General features: G+C 42.0%; 1 protein-coding gene across 1 annotated transcript; it reads left to right on the top strand.

The window, feature by feature from the left end:
- The first annotated feature begins 491 nt into the window (after positions 1-491).
- FAM124B (family with sequence similarity 124 member B) lies at positions 492-15,270 on the top strand. The gene is made up of 2 exons (XM_007166737.2): positions 492-1,387; positions 12,325-15,270. The coding sequence occupies exons 1-2, from the start codon at positions 656-658 to the stop codon at positions 12,973-12,975; spliced, it is 1,383 nt and encodes a 460-aa protein (XP_007166799.2). The 5' UTR covers positions 492-655; the 3' UTR covers positions 12,976-15,270.
- The last annotated feature ends 1,710 nt before the right edge of the window (positions 15,271-16,980 follow it).

Raw genomic sequence — 16,980 nt, 5'->3', positions numbered from 1 at the left:
TTTCAGTGAACAGTCAAAATTATTTAGATAAAGTAACTTCTCTTCAATGCCCTGGCATCAATTGTTCAAAAATAAAATAAAAAGACAAAGGGGAAAAATTCCTGGCAAAGAGACAAGTTTTGAGAATTGTTTTAAAGCAGTCATTGTATTCAGGTGGCTTACTATAAACAGGGAGGGAGGTAAGGAGGAAATCAGAGCCCATTGTAGGTCCATAAAATGGATGTCTTTTCAACTAAACAGATTGCTATCAGCCTCACAGAGCCGACTCGTGTTCCTTTTTGCCTGGTCATTTCCTTTACTGAGTGTCCGTAAGAACCACCCACTCGGGTGTTTCTCAGGATTATAGGTTTTTAGGTCAAACAGAAACCCTGGGAGCGCCCAATGCAGCCCCACACACGCGGTTACATTATGCACCGGCTAGGTGACTTCGACCCTGCCGCTGTGGTGTGTCCTGAAAGCTGTTGTGCCTGATTTGCAGAGATTCTCTCACAGTGTGGCCAGCGGCGACCAGCAGCACAGAGTAAGGGCTTGGCTCTGAAGTCCTGAAGGCTTCCTGGTGGGCTGAAGGCTGCACGTGGGAACCCCTCCATTCATTTCAGAAGCTGGACCAGTGGGCCCTGCTCGCTTGCATCCTTTGTCATCCTCGACATCCACGATGGACGAGACACGGGAGCCTCTGGCCATGACTGTCCACCTCCTGGCCAACTCCGGGCATGGCTCGCTTCTGCAGCAAACCCTGGACCAGCTCCTGGACTGCATTTGCCCAGAGGTCCGTGTCTTTCTGGTGTCTGAGCGGGTCAGTCCAGTGAAATACTATGACAAATGCCACTCCAAGCGGTCCCGCTTCCCGGGGATGTCTGTTCTGCTCTTCCTGCATGAACGCCTCGGAGAGGAGCGACTACTTCGCGTTCTTGACTCCCTACAGCATTGGCCGTGGCAGTGCTACCCCACCCAGAATGCGCAGGGAAGACCGTGCCCCTATATTCTTGCCAATCAGGAATTCTATAGTCTGGACAACCAGATGCCCGTCTGGGGCGTGAGGCAGGTGCACTGTGGCACCGAGGTCCTGAGAGTGACGCTCTACTGCAGCTTTGATAACTACGAGGATGCCATTGGGCTCTATGAGATGATCCTGCAGAGGGAAGCCACCTTGCAGAAGAGCAACTTCTGTTTCTTCGCGCTCTACTCCACCGAGAGCTTTGCCCTGCAGCTCTCCCTGAAGCAGCTGCCCCCTGGAGTGTCGGTGGACCCCAAAGAGGCTTCAGTGTTGCAGTTCAAGGTTCAAGAGATTGGCCAGTTAGTGCCTCTTCTACCCCATCCGTGTGTCCCCATCAGCCATACCCGGTGGCAAACACAGGACTATGACGGCAACAAGATTCTCCTTCAGGTATTTCTGTTTGGTCTCTGTGATCTTTAGATGCACGTGGAACTGTGTGATTTGACATCCAAGAGATGATTTAATGTCGTGGTTCTCAACCTTGGTTGCACACCAAAATCTCTGGGGAGTTCTCAAACATTCCCATGCCATGGCTGCACCCCAGGTCAGTTAGATTAGAATCTTTGGGGGCACACTGGTTTGGGTAATCTTTTTAAAAGCTCCTTGGATGATTCTAATATGTAGCTTGTAGCGTGGTTGAGAGGCACTGATTTAATAAAATCCCTTCATCTGACAGATAAGGAAGTTCAGATTCTGTGAGCTGGTAACTTGCACAAGTAGTTTGCAGTAGAACCAGGCAGCACCCTACTTCTCAGATTTTCCTTTAATCATGCTCCTCAACTATACACAAATACTTTGCCCACTCTTTGGGTCCAGAAATATCATTAATTCTTTCCATCTGGACCTAAGGAAGCTGAAGCTGTAATTATGGTTGGGGATGTTAAGTATGCCGTCCTATTGACTTAATTTTTAAGCATCTTGCATCACTGTGAAATTTTACCCCAAATAAAGTTATATAGTTAGAAGCCTTCAAAATAAAATCTTAAAATTAAAGCCTTCTTCTGTAGGCATCCTATTGAAAGCAAGCACGATCGTGATAGCTACCATGTGTCATTTCTTATGAAGGGTTATGTGGCAGTTGAACCTTGCTGTTTAGTAGCTGTGTGATTTTTGAGCCTGGGTTCTTCATTAGCACAATGAGGGTAATATTAGCATCTTCCTAGAGTACAGGTTGTTATCTATGCTAAATGACCTGACACTTATAAAGTGCTCAAGATAGTGCCTAGAATGCAGTTTTAGCTGTTATTGTTCATATTATGCCCTAGAGTATGTATTTCCAATTGATTGTTTTATTCAGTCCTTCTTACAACATAGGAAGTTTTGCAGAAGGGAAAATTGAGGGGTAGAGGGAATAGTTACTGCCCAAGACACAAGAGGAAGTGACCACTGCAGTTGACCACTGCAGTCCAGGGCTGTGTGCACGTGTGTGTGTGTGTGTGTGTGTGTGTGTGTAAGTGTGTGCAGGCAGGGAGGTGTACATGATATTCACAGCAAAATTTCTGTCCGTGAGAAATGGTCAGAAACCCTTTTAAGGCCTATTGGATAAAGTAAAAACAGGCTAGAAGATGAATTATCTTTCCTTTTGATTAATTTTGTTGTCATCAGCTTTGAGTTATTAATAAAATATGAGTCATATTTATAGTGTATGTAATGATCTCTAAATTATTTACCTTCTCATTCACATAAGGTGGACAGGCATTGTTTCTGTTAGCTGCCTGTTACATAACTCACTAATTTCCAAGGCATCTAAAGTTTTTCCTTCAGCCTTAGTTAATCACCAGAATCTAAACCTCACTGTCAAGCAAAAATTTAATATATGTGTGCAGCAGGGGACACATTTCTGTTTCAAAGGCTAACTGACATTTTTACTTCTGAACCACGGGTTATACAACTTAGTTCCTTTGGAAAGTTAAGTCAAATTTGGGGAATGAAGAATAGTTTTTTGGATAAAGACGTCAATGAGTTTAGGCTTTTGCCAACAAAATGGGCAATTATCTTCTGGAAACTTCTGTTTCTGGTGTCATATAAAAGTCCCTGAAGAGGGCTTCCCTGGTGGTGCAGTGGTTGAGAATCTGCCTGCTAATGCAGGGGACACGGGTTCGAGCCCTGGTCTGGGAAGATCCCACATGCCGCGGAGCAACTAGGCCCGTGAGCCACAACTACTGAGCCTGCGCGTCTGGAGCCTGTGCTCCGCAACAAAAGAGGCCACGATAGTGAGAGGCCCGCGCACCGCGATGAAGAGTGGCCCCTGCTTGCCACAACTAGAGAAAGCCCTCGCACAGAAACGAAGACCCAACACAACCAAAAAAAAAAAAATTAACTAATTAAAAAAAAAAAAAAAAGTCCCTGAAGAAAGCATATACAAAGGCTTGGCTATAATACACTATAAAAGATAATACCTTGTAGCTACTTCACTCCTATAATGGGGTGAATTTTTCAGTATAGAAAACCCAGCCCAGACTTCCTTGGGGGCAGAGAGGATAGGGGATGGTAAATGAATTGGTTTTTGTAAGTAAGTAGCCTGAGTCTTGAGGCAGGCTTAGGAGCCGACTCCCAGCTCTGCCACTTCCTCAGACAGGCCCTTGTGGTCACCAGCTGGCTGCCAGCAGCTCTGAGGACTATCCTTTTGAGTTCCTCACCCTACAATGGTCCAACAGAACTTCTGGACTTCACGTCAATTGGACCAACTTGGATCCCATTCTCTTCTCTAAATCAATCATTGCGTTCAGGGGAATGGGATGAGGTGGATTAGCTTAGTTCTGAGGCAGAGGCTCTGCTACCCTGCATCCCGAGATTTTTTTGTGGACTCAGACTCCCTTGGGACTCATGGAGGCGGGGGACAAGGGTCCCCAAGGAAGATCAGTGAGGGGACAAATGCTGGGTGGCAAAAATGACTAATGTCCACCAGAGAAAGAAACCAATATCTATTTAAGGGAGAGCTATAATCACAAGTTAACTTCCCCATGTGTAACCCTTCCAGGATGGACATGTGTGTGAGGTGGGGGGGGGAAAGGGGGGTGTTGCTAGACCCAATGAGCGTGATGGGCAAAGCTTCCCTGAGAGGTGATGTCTGGGCCTGGCTGAGCTGGATGGCCCAGAAGGAAGTAGCTAGATGGGGAAGGGAGGAAAGTGTTCCAAACAGAGGAGACGGCGGGTGACAATGTGTGGAATAGCATTTGCTTAGCGGGCATGCTCAGAAGAGCGCCTGTGATTCCATGTGTCTGGAGAGAAGGGAGGGGGTCGCGGGGAGGAGGGTGGGCAGGTGGGCAGAGTCCACATCATCAGGCACGTGGTCAGCCACTGGAGGTAAGCACCATGAGGACAGGGACCTTTCTCGGTCCACTCTTTTTTTTTTTTAATTTTTAAATTTTATTTTATTTACTTTGTATACAGTCTTATTAGTCATCAATTTTATACACATCAGTATATACATGTCAATCTCAATCGCCCAATTCATCACACCACCACCCCCACCCCCCCGTGGCTTTCCCCCCTTGGTGTCCATACGTTTGTTCTCTACATCTGTGTCTCAACTTCTGCCCTGCAAACTGGTTCATCTGTACCATTTTTCTAGATTCCACATACATGCGTTAATATACGATATTTGTTTTTCTCTTTCTGACTTACTTCACTCTGTATGACAGTCTCTAGATCCATCCACGTCTCAACAAATGACCCAATTTCGTTCCTTTTTATGGCTGACTAATAGTCCATTGTATATATGTACCACATCTTCTTTATCCATTCATCTGTCGATGGGCATTTAGGTTGCTTCCATGACCTGGCTATTGTAAACAGTGCTGCAATGAACATTGGGGTGCATGTGTCTTTTTGAATTATGGTTTTCTCTGGGTATATGCCCAGGAGTGGGATTGCTGGATCATATGGTAATTCTATTTTTAGTTTTTTAAGGAACCTCCATACTGTTCTCCATAGTGGCTGTATCAATTTACATTCCCACCAACAATGCAAGAGGGTTCCCTTTTCTCCACACCCTCTCCAGCATATGTTGTTTGTAGATTTTCTGATGATGCCCATTCTAATCGGTGTGAGGTGATACCGCATTGTAGTTTTGATTTGCATTTCTCTAATAATTAGTGATGTTGAGCAGCTTTTCAAGTGCTTCTTGGCCATCTGTATATCTTCTTTGGAGAAATGTCTATTTAGGTCTTCTGCCTATTTTTGGATTGGGGTGTTTGTTTCTTTAATATTGAGCTGCATGAGCTGTTTATATATTCGGTCCACTCTTATACTCCCAGTACCTAGAACAGCATCTGGCACATGGTAGGCAAATCCATTCTTGTGTGAATGAGCAAAAGCTTTGCCAAGTAGCTTCTGTCTTATTCTGACTGTAATCAGCAGTCACTGACAGAGCCACTGAATGGTACTGACATGTACAATTTGCATTATGAGGATCAAAAAGGAGAGTATACGTGGAGGTGCTTTGTAAAGTAGAAACTGTAGCACAATTATTGTCTGTGTAAGAAGGCTGCTAGCTGTCTCTCCATGTCTTTTCCCACATAACCTCCTGTCAGCGCACACTGTCTGATGCTTCTTAGAGCCTAGGATGTGTATTTTTGATGAGATTGATATTAGGGTACCTAGTAGATGCTCAGTAAATGAATGAATGTCTGAATACATAAGCAGGTATGAAATGTTTATTCGTCCACCAAGTGTTTATTAAATGCATACCTTGGGCTACCCTATTCTCCACTTGGCAGTTTTCATTCTGCTGTCTCAGTCTTTAGTGGATGCATCTGAGGTTTGGTGTCGGACATAAATTTGGGGAAATTCTCAGTCATTATTGTTTCAAACGTTTCTTCTATTCCATTCTCTTTCTCTTCTTCTGGTACTCCCATTATTTGTCTACCACTCCTTTTTTAGTTGTCCCATAGTCTTTAGATAGTCTGTTCTGTTTTTTTTTTTTAGGCTTTTTTTTCCCTCTGCTTTTCTTTCTCAAGGATTCTATTGATATGTCCTCTAGCTCAGAGATTCTTTCCTCAGCTGTGTTTAGTCTGCAAATAAGCCCATCAAAGGCATTCTTTATTTCTGTTACAGTGTTGTTGTTGTTGTTTTTTATCTTTTTGGTTCTTCTTTTAGGGTTTCCATCTCTCTTTTCACATTGCCATCTGTTCTTGCATGCCGTTTACTTTATGCATTAGAGTCCTTAGCATATTAATCAGAGTTGTTTTAAATTACTGGTCTGATAATTCCAACATCCCTGCCATGTCTGCTTCTGATACTTGCTCTGTCTCTTCAAATTGTGCTTTTTACCTTTTGTAATGCCTTGTAATTTTTTCCTGATAGCCAGGCATGATGTAGCAGGTATAGGAACTGCTGTAAATAAGCCTTTACTATGTGGTAGTAAGGAGTTGGGGGAGGGGAAGCATTCTATAATTAGGTCTCTGTCTTAGTGAGTCTATGCCTTGAACTGTGAATTTCGCAAGTGTTTAATTTTTTTTTTCCCTCCTTGCTTAGGTGGGTGAGAATGGCTAGAGTGGGCTGGAGTTGAGTACTTCCCTTCTCTCACATGGAAGGCTACAGAAAGCTGGAGTTGGGTATTTCTCTTCACCCAGGTCAGTTAGGCTCTGGTAATACACAGCATGTTAGGCTCTGGTTAACTAGTTTCCCCTGAGAGAAGGCCTTTTAAGAACAGAGCGCTCTGGAGTATTTAAAAATGGTCCCTTTTCACCTAGAGATGATCATACTAAGTGAAGTAAGTCAGAGAAAGACAGATATCATAGGACATCACTTATATGTGGAAACTAAAAAGATGATACGTATGAACTTACTTACAAAACAGAAACAGAATTACAGACATAGAAGAACTTACGGTTACCAAAGGGGAAAAGCAGGGGAGAGGGATAAATTAGGGGTTTAGGATTAGCAGATACAAACTACTATATATAAAATAGATAAACAACAAGGACGTATTGTATAGCACAGGGAGCTATATTCAATATCTTGTTGTAAACTATAATGGAAAAGAATCTGAAAAAGATCTGAATCACTTTGCTGTACACTAGAAACCAACACAACATTGTAAGTCAACTATACTTAAATTAAAAAAAAAGGTTCCTTTTCTCCTTCTCTTTCCCGAAGCACAAGGGGATTTTTCTCTGATGTTTATTGTGAGAGTCTAGTCACGCTCCTGGAGGTAAATCTCACAAAACTGCGGGGGCTCCCCTGGGACTGGGTCCCCTGGAGTTTTTAACTCTCAGAATTGTCCACACTAAGCCTCCAGCTATTTGCCAATTACAGTTCAGGTTTTCCTCGCCCCGTCCTGGTTCCTGCAGTGGTTTCCACTTTTGATTCTCTTTTCCGGGAAGCCATGACTCCCCGTATTCATTCGTATGTCTCTCCCATCTTGGGAGCTGCTGTTTGCCCTGTGTCCTCACCTCTCATACAGATGCTAGAAGAGTTGTTGCTGTCTCTAAGGCCACCAGTGCCTGAGGTCAGGGTCAGCAGTACTGGCAAATGCTGGCCACTCCTTGCTTGAAAGTTTCTCCTCTGTGAGCTTCCATAACTCGGATCTTCTCATTAAAGGATTTATCCTATCTCTCTATCTCTGTGAGCTTCCATAACTCGGATCTTCTAATTAAAGCATTTATCCTATCTCTCTATCACTTGGACATTTTTTTCAAAGTTTCAACTCTTTTTGCCCCTAAATCAGGTTTTCTCAACCTTGGCACTGTTGACATTTTGGACTAGATAATTCTTTGCCGTGGGGGAGATGTCTTACACATTATAGGATATTTAGTGCATCCTTTGTGCTGCCATTAGATGTTAGAACCGACTGCTTCCCTGCAGTTGTGACAACAGGAAATGTCTCCAGACATTATCAAATGCCCTCTAGGGGGTGAAATTTCCCCCGTTGAGAACCACTGTCCTAAGTTTAAGGTTTCCCTAAGATTAAGAAATAAAGCCCATCCTGGGCATTTAGTTGTCATCTTTGTTCAACTTACTCCTGTATTTTCATCTCCTCTATCTCTTGAGCTTTTGGCTTTTTCAACTCCCTGTAAGACCATTTAAACATAACGTCTCCTCATCTCAAATTCAGTCCAAACAAAACCAAAGTCATCCTCTGCAGCCCTGCCCCCAATTTCTCCAGCTCTGGTCACCCTCCCATTTGCACAGGTTTTGAAACATGTCTTTTTTAAAGCCTCTCTTTTCGGAAGACCCACATTCAGATAGCCCCCCCTAAACTGTTCTAGTTTTCCTTTGGAGCCATTTCTTTTTTTCTCTTTCCTTCCTTAAACCCACTTAACTTCAAATGTGCATTGTTATTACAACATTCTGACGCTTCACCCTGGCTCCAGGCATCTGCTTTATCCTGCACAGGACTGTTGAATACATTTTTAAATGATGGCTGGATTTATGTTCCTTGTCAGCTCAATAGCAAAAGTTAGCAAATAAAATTAAAACTCACTTGTCCGAATTTCAAGTCTCTTCATAATCAGCCCCCCACTGAATGTTTCCTTTGCTGCCTCCTTCTCTGGTTATTCCAACCTTCTTTCCAGACCTCTAGGCTCACTCCCGCACCCATGTATTTTTTTGTCGTAAAATATACATAACATAAAAATGTATCACTTTAACCATTTTGAGTGTAGAATTCAGTGCCTAATGGTACTTAATAGTACATTTACACTGTACTTCATCATCATCACTATCTATTTCCAGAACATTTTCATCACCCCAAACAGAAACCCTGTACCCATTAAACAATAACTCCACAACTGCCTGTCCCTGGTAACCTCTAATTTCTGTCCCTATAAATTTGCATATTCTAGGGACCTCATATAACTGGTATCATACAATGTTTGTCCTTCTGGGTCTGACTTACTTCACTCAGCATAATATTTTCAAGGTTCATCTATGTTGTAGCATGTGTTAGAATGTCCTTCTTTTACAGGCTGAATAATATTCCATTTTATGGATATCTGCCTTTATATACTGCCTGAGCTGTTCCTTGTCCAGAGATGTCTTTCTCTTCCTCTTCACTTGTCTATCCTTTAAGACTCTGTGCAAGCACCACCTCCTCTGTGAAACCTGCCATAAGCACATTCTTAACTAGAACGTTTTACACCAAAACTTTGTAACACACAACTGATTATAGATTTCCTCATTCTTGTACCATATAATTTGGGACTTTATGACTTGCCATCTCTTTTCAGTATTTTATTGTAAATGTTTATGTCTGGTAGAGTACCAGACAGACAGCTGCTTCTGAACCATTTGTTGATTGATTAACTGCCTGTTGTCAGGAAATAAGTTTCTCTTCAGAAAAGTAAATATTCCAGAAGCTAGTTTGGCAAAAGCAAACATATATTTCTCTTCATTTTATCAACAGACCTTTAGCTAAGATCTTCTTGATGTTCTTTATTAGCCATTTAAAATAAAAGAAGATAGTCTCTCATGAAGTAATTCATTTGCTTCTTCTGTAGCATTTCTGGGTTCCTTTCTCATTTCTGAGTCTCTCAGAGGCACTCATTCAGACTCTATTCCTCACGCTTTGTTCCTCTCCTCATTTCCTCCCCATTCTTCATACCCCACACAGACACACACAGGCACACAGACACACACACACACACACACACACACACTTCCAACCCTACACGCCCGTTCTCACTCAATACTTTGCTTTATGCTGCCCTGAAGGAATCAGGGCATGGCTTGTAAGCATGGCTCAGAAGGTTGCTGCTGCTATAGGATGGTGGGTTAACATCATTGGTTTTGGTTAATAAATTAAAATAAGTACCTTTCAAAAGATCAGTTAATTGGAAGAGACTAGATTCAACTCTTAAGTAAGCAAGTTTGGCATTGTTTTGGGGTTTCTTATTATCTATATAATTTGTTCCCATGCAATCTTTTTTTTTTTTTTTCCAGTGTAGGAGAAATCCTCTTTTGCTATCTCTTGGAATCACTTTTAGTAAAAGACAATATTATTTTCCCTTCATGATGTCAGTCTGCCCCTTAACAGCTTAATCATGTTTCAGTGATGTATATTCTCTTATTTCTCAAGTGTTTAGAGCCAAATGAATGACAAATGACCTTCCTGTTCATCAAGATAATTACTAATGTTCCCTGAAACTCGAAAACACCTACCTCTCAATTTGTAACATTTTACAAATATTTCTTAGAAAGATGGGCTCTAAATGATCAGAATTCCTACAAATGCATTTCAATTGCTTTTTTGGCAAGAGGAGCTTTATTCTCTCTCAAGAGATTTATCTCAACCACTTGGCATTATGTTTCTCCTGGAAATTCTTCACTCCAACTGCACACACCTGCATTTCTACATTAATAATCTTGTGCTTTCTTCTGCCATATCGTCTAAGGACTTCTCTTAAAAAAGGAAAAGTTGATATTCTCTCTCTTAAAAAAGACTGCAGAAATGGTCATCCACAGGATGAATGTCCTTTGGCAGTTTCTTAGTAAGACTTTGTATCTACCTAATGGCTAATAATTAGGGGCCATACATTTCTATATGCAAATAATTTATAGTTTGTTAGGCATTAAGTTTTATTTATTTATCCAACAGACATCTAGTGATTACTTACCATGTGTTAGGCATTGTGCTAGGTACTGGAGATACAATGATGAAGAAGGTGTATACAATCCCGGCACTTCCAGCTGGCAAAGTCTAGAAGAAGATATAGAGAAGTGAGCAAACAGGTGCAAAATAGTGTGGTAACTACTATGATATGGGAAGTACAGGCTGCCAGGACAGCTAGTAATAATATTTGTGATGATGATAATAGCCAACTTATGTTTAGCACTATTATTTCCAGGCCCTGTTATCATTTAATCTTCTCAACAACTCTTTGAGATTGGTACTTATTATGATCTCCTTTTATAGATGAGGAAACCGAGGCACAGAAAAATTAGGTAACTTGTCTAAAGTCTCACAACTAATTAGTGGCAGAGCCAATATTTAGGGGTACCTAACTCAGCTTCAGTGACATGGAGAAGGCTTCTAAGAGGAAATGATGTGTAAGCTTGGAGTTAACAACAGGTATGAAGGGTCAGAGGTGACATATCCCAGACAAAGGAAATAATATACACAAACAATGGCATTAAGAAAGAGCAAATAATGTCCAAAGAATTGAACAAATTTCAATTTTGGCAAGTGGAAGAGGTGGCGAATTAAGCTGGAGTAAGAAGGGAGAGACTGTGAAGGGTGTGGGAGCCCATATTAAAGGGCTTCGATTTTTTCTTAAGAAGAGTAGGAAGCCACTTGAAGTAGGAGGGTGACATGATCAAAACTGTTTTCAAAGCTCCTCTGGTAGTGGAGTGGAGGATGGATTAGAGGGAGGCAAGAGCATCCATGGGGTGTCCCTTCGGACGGCTGTTGCAGTAATTCAGACTAGAGTTGATGACAGCCTGCCTAGGGTTAATGGCAGTGGACATGGAGAGACAGGAAGATCTGAGAGATCTTTGGGAGAAAGAGTCCATGGGAATGGGTGACATGATGGATAGAGGAGGGAAAATGATGCTCTTGCTTGGTTAATGTGGGGCAAACCATGCCAGGTTCTAAGACAGGGAAAAGAGTAAGCAGAACAGATTTAGAGTGAGGAGGGGGATGAGTTCAATTTGGGACATGTTGAGTTTTAGGACCTTGTGCCTGGAAGACAGTTGGATAGGTAGGTATGAAGCTTAAGAGACAGATCTGAACTATAGTTAGACTTTCAGAAGCCTTCATCATTTAGATAATAATTGAAGGCAGGGGATTCAACGAGGTTGGCTGGGAGAGTGTGTAAAGTGAGAAAAGAAGATGGCCCGCTTAGCACTGAAGAACTACCTCCTGTCACAGATTGACAGGGGAAGAGGCTCCTTCAGTGGACCCTGAGAAGGGGTGGATGGAAAGGAAGGAGAAAATCCAGAAGAACGTGTTGACATAGAAGGTTAAGGAGAAGAAGTCTTCATATGTAAAGGAGAAAGGTCAGTCTTGCAAAATTCTACCAGAGCTCAAGTAAAAATTAATGACAAGGAGGTTCCTCTAGATTGGATAGTCTAATATCAACCCTGAATGATTTCTGAATATGGAACTAGCCATGCCGGTTTCCATTTCCAGAAGAAGAAGACTTCATTGGATCAAAAAAAAAAAAAAGGTAGACTATAATGTCAAATGACCTTCCAGGAGGCAAAGGTGGCAACTCATCCCTTTGAAGGATTGTACTTGTCACTTTTATTCAATTCAACTGACTTTATTGAAAGTCTGCTATGGGCACAGCATGGCAGAAGGCTGAATAGGACGTAGTCTGTTCTTGACACTTAGTTAATGGAAAACATCGGTTACACCTGTTCCTCTTCTCCTTGTCCCATAGGTCCAGTTGAATCCAGGACTTGGTGTTAGGAATGGTGAGCTTGCCTTTCTGAATGGCACCTCGGGAGCCGACACGCTCCCCCAGGGCTCCAGGCTGACCCCTGTCTCTGCGATTAGGACCCTAGAGCCGAGAAGCCGAAGGAGCCGGGGCAGGAGGTTCAAGGTGGGGTCCGTGGAGCGGCCTGAGCCTGGTGGGCGGACAGCGTCAGACAGCGCTAGTGGCACTTCGTGGAAAAGCCCTGGCCGCTCAGCCCAGCCCAGCAGCCCAGCTACGGACTCCCAGCTGCCTCTGCCTTCTCTCCACCTCGAACCCGGGGCCAGAATAAAGGTCCTCAGACGGGAAAACAGCTTTGAGAAGCAAGAGGCAGAGACGAATGTTGACACAGGATTCACCGTGGTCAGCTCTGGACCCAGGCAATCTTTTCTGAGCAGATTTCCACGGGATCTTTGGACCCACCAGCCACCATCCTGCTTGTCAACCTCTTCCTTAGGGGCAGCTGCTTCCAAAAACAACAGAATCTTTAAGGAAAGCATTCATCCTCTGTCACTTGCTGGCCAAAGGGACCTTTGTACCAGGACGACACTCTCAAAATGCCCCCTTCCTCTGCCAGCCCAGGGTGAAGAAAAAGAAGCAGAAGAATTCTTTATATAGCATAAAACAACTGTGCTTTTCTAAAACACAAAATCAAATAGAATGTTCTAGAAATGGAGCACTGACCCAGAATCAGCCTGTTTCTTGTTCATCTGAGGGGCCCTAAATGCTAGCCATGCACAGATCTGTATCGCTTTTATTTCAAATGTTCAAAGTCTAGCAGTGCTGGTGAGTGGTTGTTTATTTGCCGTCATGGTCATAAGGGAACACAGCCAACGCACAGGGAAAAAGCCCAATGCCTCACGTCCTTGGAGACACACTAACACAGCTGGGTGTGTTGAGTTCAGTACCTATCAGGATAATTGCATTGTATGCAAATAAGTTGGATGTGTTATGCAATGCTGATTAGAGTCTGTAATTTGGTTTTAATTTTTACTTGCATTGCATTGCTTATCTCCCCGGGCAGCATGGGCTATTTATTCTTTAGTGTTTTTTAATTTTTATGTGACCTCATTTGGTAACTAGGCCCTGTTCACCACTCACCTCTAGTGATTTTTGCCTTTAAAGTTGTTTGCATCTGGAATGAGTTAACATGCAAAGTGTTTTGAACATTACAAACATTTCTCTTTTTTTCCTGTTTAATGAGCAGCAACCCTGGAAACCAAAAAAATCAAGTTAAAAATGAAAGCTAGGCTCTAGGGTTTTCCGGCTCCTCCATTGCTTGTTTGTTTCAGCACTACTCCAGTGGGGCCCGTGGTTCATATAATTAAGCAGAGAGGAGTGGAATGTGATTGGATGATTCGAGATCTCCACTGAGTGTGGCAGCAAGATTGCATTGGTTGGGTCACTGGAGCAGGACTTGGTTTTTTTTGGCCATGTTCAAATTCCTGAATTCCTTTGCAATACTCATTCATTTATTCATTCATTTATACATCCATTCGTGCAACACAGTGTATGAATACCTACCTTTGAATAAGACATTGGTATATGGTACACATACATTCTGTGGCCATCAAACCGAAAACTTATTTATGGTTTCACTGTATCACAAATCCATTCTATCAATTCTTAAGAACAGGTGGAAGTTCAAACTTATTTCTCTGGGAAACTTTTCCACAGCTGATTACCACACTTGCTGCACAGGCTGTGATAAGAATTCACAACCTGTGGATGGAGATTGGGCATATTATGAATTGCAATTATAATCATAATGGACAAATTCTTAGTTGCTCATATGATGTATTATTTGGTTGGGTCTATACACACATTTTTTAAAAATCTGAGGTCTGTGTGTTTCAGTTAATTTACAAGGTTATTTGACTCTAAGAACTTCATTTTCCAGAACAGATGTTATGTGACTATAAGTGCTGATTTAGCTGGATCTTTTGGAGACCCCTATACTGAGTATACCTCATTGGAGAGAAGGATGAGTTCAGGCTTAAGCATGAATCTCATGGCAGCGAGACTGGACTGAGTTTGTGTGCTCTGTCCCCCTAAAAGAATAGAAATGGAAGACAGCTGCAAATGGACAAAGACACGACTTCTTAACGGATTTTTGTCCTTATACTATCAGTATATTCTTATCCCCATTTTCTTTCTTTCCCTCAGATTAAAGTTAGATCTTAGAATGTGGAATGAAGAACTTACTTTTGGTATGGTTTTCTATAATAAGAGTTTAAAAAAAATGAAAGTCTTATTTAAGTTGAACTATTGAGCTGCTTTGAAAAGCACAGCAGGCGGTTCTGAAGTTTCTTTCCGACTTTTTTGAGGTTATCTAATTCCTTTAACATAATACATAGGTAGGAATATAAGTACATGGAAAGCATAAAGAATATTGAGGAATTTGAATGAGTAACTTACAAAATTGACTTGTAAAATAAGAGTGTACTCTTAAAATGTACTCTATTGTATCCTCCTACTCACTATAGGAATCCAATTTACAGCATGATGGGATGGAAATGCCAGTGGGCTATGTGAGAGAGGCCCAGATTTTGGTCTCAGTTTAAAATTTACTATTTATATGTGACCTTAAACTCTTTGATCTTCTGTTGCCTTATCTTCTGTACCAAGGTTGTTAGGAAAATCAAGATTATGCATATGAAAGCATTTGGATACTGTTAAACACTGTAAATATGTAAGATATTATAATCACAAATGGTCCTTCAGACCCACATTTTTAGAATGTCTTAACAACAAAGGATTTTTTTTGAAACAACTTTTAGTGAAAGCAACGCTACAATTAAAAAAAAGAAATCCAACTCTAAGATTTTTACTATGTGTGTCATTTATGTTTACACATCTAGGAGGAAAATTACAGATAGAAAGGATCAAATATATCCTAAAGTTCAAAAGAGATTTTACATATAACAGGGACAAACATATGAACTAGTTTAATCCAAATTATCAAATTATCCAGACTCTTTACTTACTTATACTGTATTTTTAAAAATTTATTTATTTTATTATTCTATTTTATTTATTTATTGTTTCTGGCTGCGTTGGGTCTTCATTGCTGCGCGTGGGCTTTTCTCTGGTTGCGGCGAGTGGGGGCTACTCTTCGTTGTGGTTCACAGGCTTCTCATTGTGGTGGCTTCTCTTGTTGTGGAGCATGGGTTCTAGGCATGCAGGCTTCACTAGTTGTGGCACGTGGGCTCAGTAGTTGTGGCTCGTGGGCTCTAGAGCACAGGCTCAGTAGTTGTGGCACACAGGCTTAGCCGCTCCGTGGCATGCGGGATCTTCCCAGACCAGGGATTGAACCCGTGTCCCCTGCACTGGCAGGCAGATTCTCAACCACTCTACCACCAGGGAAGCCCTGTACTGTATTTTTTGAAATGTAAAATGTATCACAAGTGACTCCTGATGATCAGATAATTTTATATTTTTTATAGGTATATTAAAAGTAAGTTGCATTACAGTTGTTTGGCTATTTTTAACCTTAACAGTAGTTCACATTTTTTGCAAGCATTATTTGGATATTGCTAAGCATTAATAGAAATGGTAACATTTACAAACTTGCAAATGTGTTTGTCTCTTAGGGGAAGTAGAGCAGGGGATTTGCAGGCTGAGAGGGAAGGAGAGGGACACACCTTGATTTACAAAGGGAAGTGGTGCAGGTGCCTCAGCTATACCCCATCTGCCCTCAGCTCTGATGGTGTTACTGAGTCCAAGCTTGTACTGCTCCCTTCATGAAAGGCCAAGAAATTGAGAGACAAGTTGTTGGGGCAAAGAATAGCGACTTTATTCAGAAAGCCAGCAGACTGAGATGATGGTGGACAGGTGTCCCAAAGAACCATCTTGCTGGGGTTTTGGATGCTAGTTTCTTTTATAGAACAAAGAAGGGCGGGGTGAGAAGGTAAAGTAAAAAAGGTGATAAGTTGTTGCAAATATTTCCTGGCTCCGGCCAGACTCGGGAGGGGAGGTGTTAATTTCTTCCTTCCTACAGCCATTCATAGGTGAGCCTGGTCAGGATGTTTCCTGTGAACTGAACAGAGGTATTTTAGTTTAATATTCAGGCATGAGAGACAGGGTTCCCAGAGATGGGCCTTTATGTACACTTAAGCTATAGGCAATATCCCTTTACAGTGATTAAGTTGTAGCAAAAGCAATAGAATACAAAGGTTAAGGTAAAAGAAACAGATCTAACGTGGAGTGAGATTTGTTCTTCCCTATTACAATGGGATTTTGTGGTGGTGACGCTCGTCTTTCCACCGCTCTACCAACAACGCAGTTACGCATGGGAGGTGCTGATAGCACAGAAGGGGATGGAGGCAAGAGTGGGAGCAGGTGAGAACCCCTGCTTTCCCTCCCAGAGAAAGATGGAGAAAGGGGAAGATGAGAGGAGAGAGAAGAATGGGGCCATGAGCACACACCCATTTTCTGTTGATTGGAAACTCCTAAGTTTCATCTCCTTGCTATAAAACTTAGAAATTCCTGGGATAACTTAACCCTGGCTGCCTTTCTTGAGTCTTCTCCAAGCCAGAGTGTGTGGGCTTTTCCTCCCTTTTTTCTCTTCCTTTTTTCCCCATTCCCCTCCATTTTCATTCCTTTTTCTTTTCTTTCCTTCTT

This window comes from Balaenoptera acutorostrata, chromosome 8 (assembly GCF_949987535.1).
Source record: "Balaenoptera acutorostrata chromosome 8, mBalAcu1.1, whole genome shotgun sequence".
Lineage (NCBI taxonomy): Eukaryota > Metazoa > Chordata > Mammalia > Artiodactyla > Balaenopteridae > Balaenoptera > Balaenoptera acutorostrata.
The sequence above is the reverse complement of the archived record's forward strand: the minus strand, read 5'-3'. Positions and strand labels throughout refer to the sequence as shown.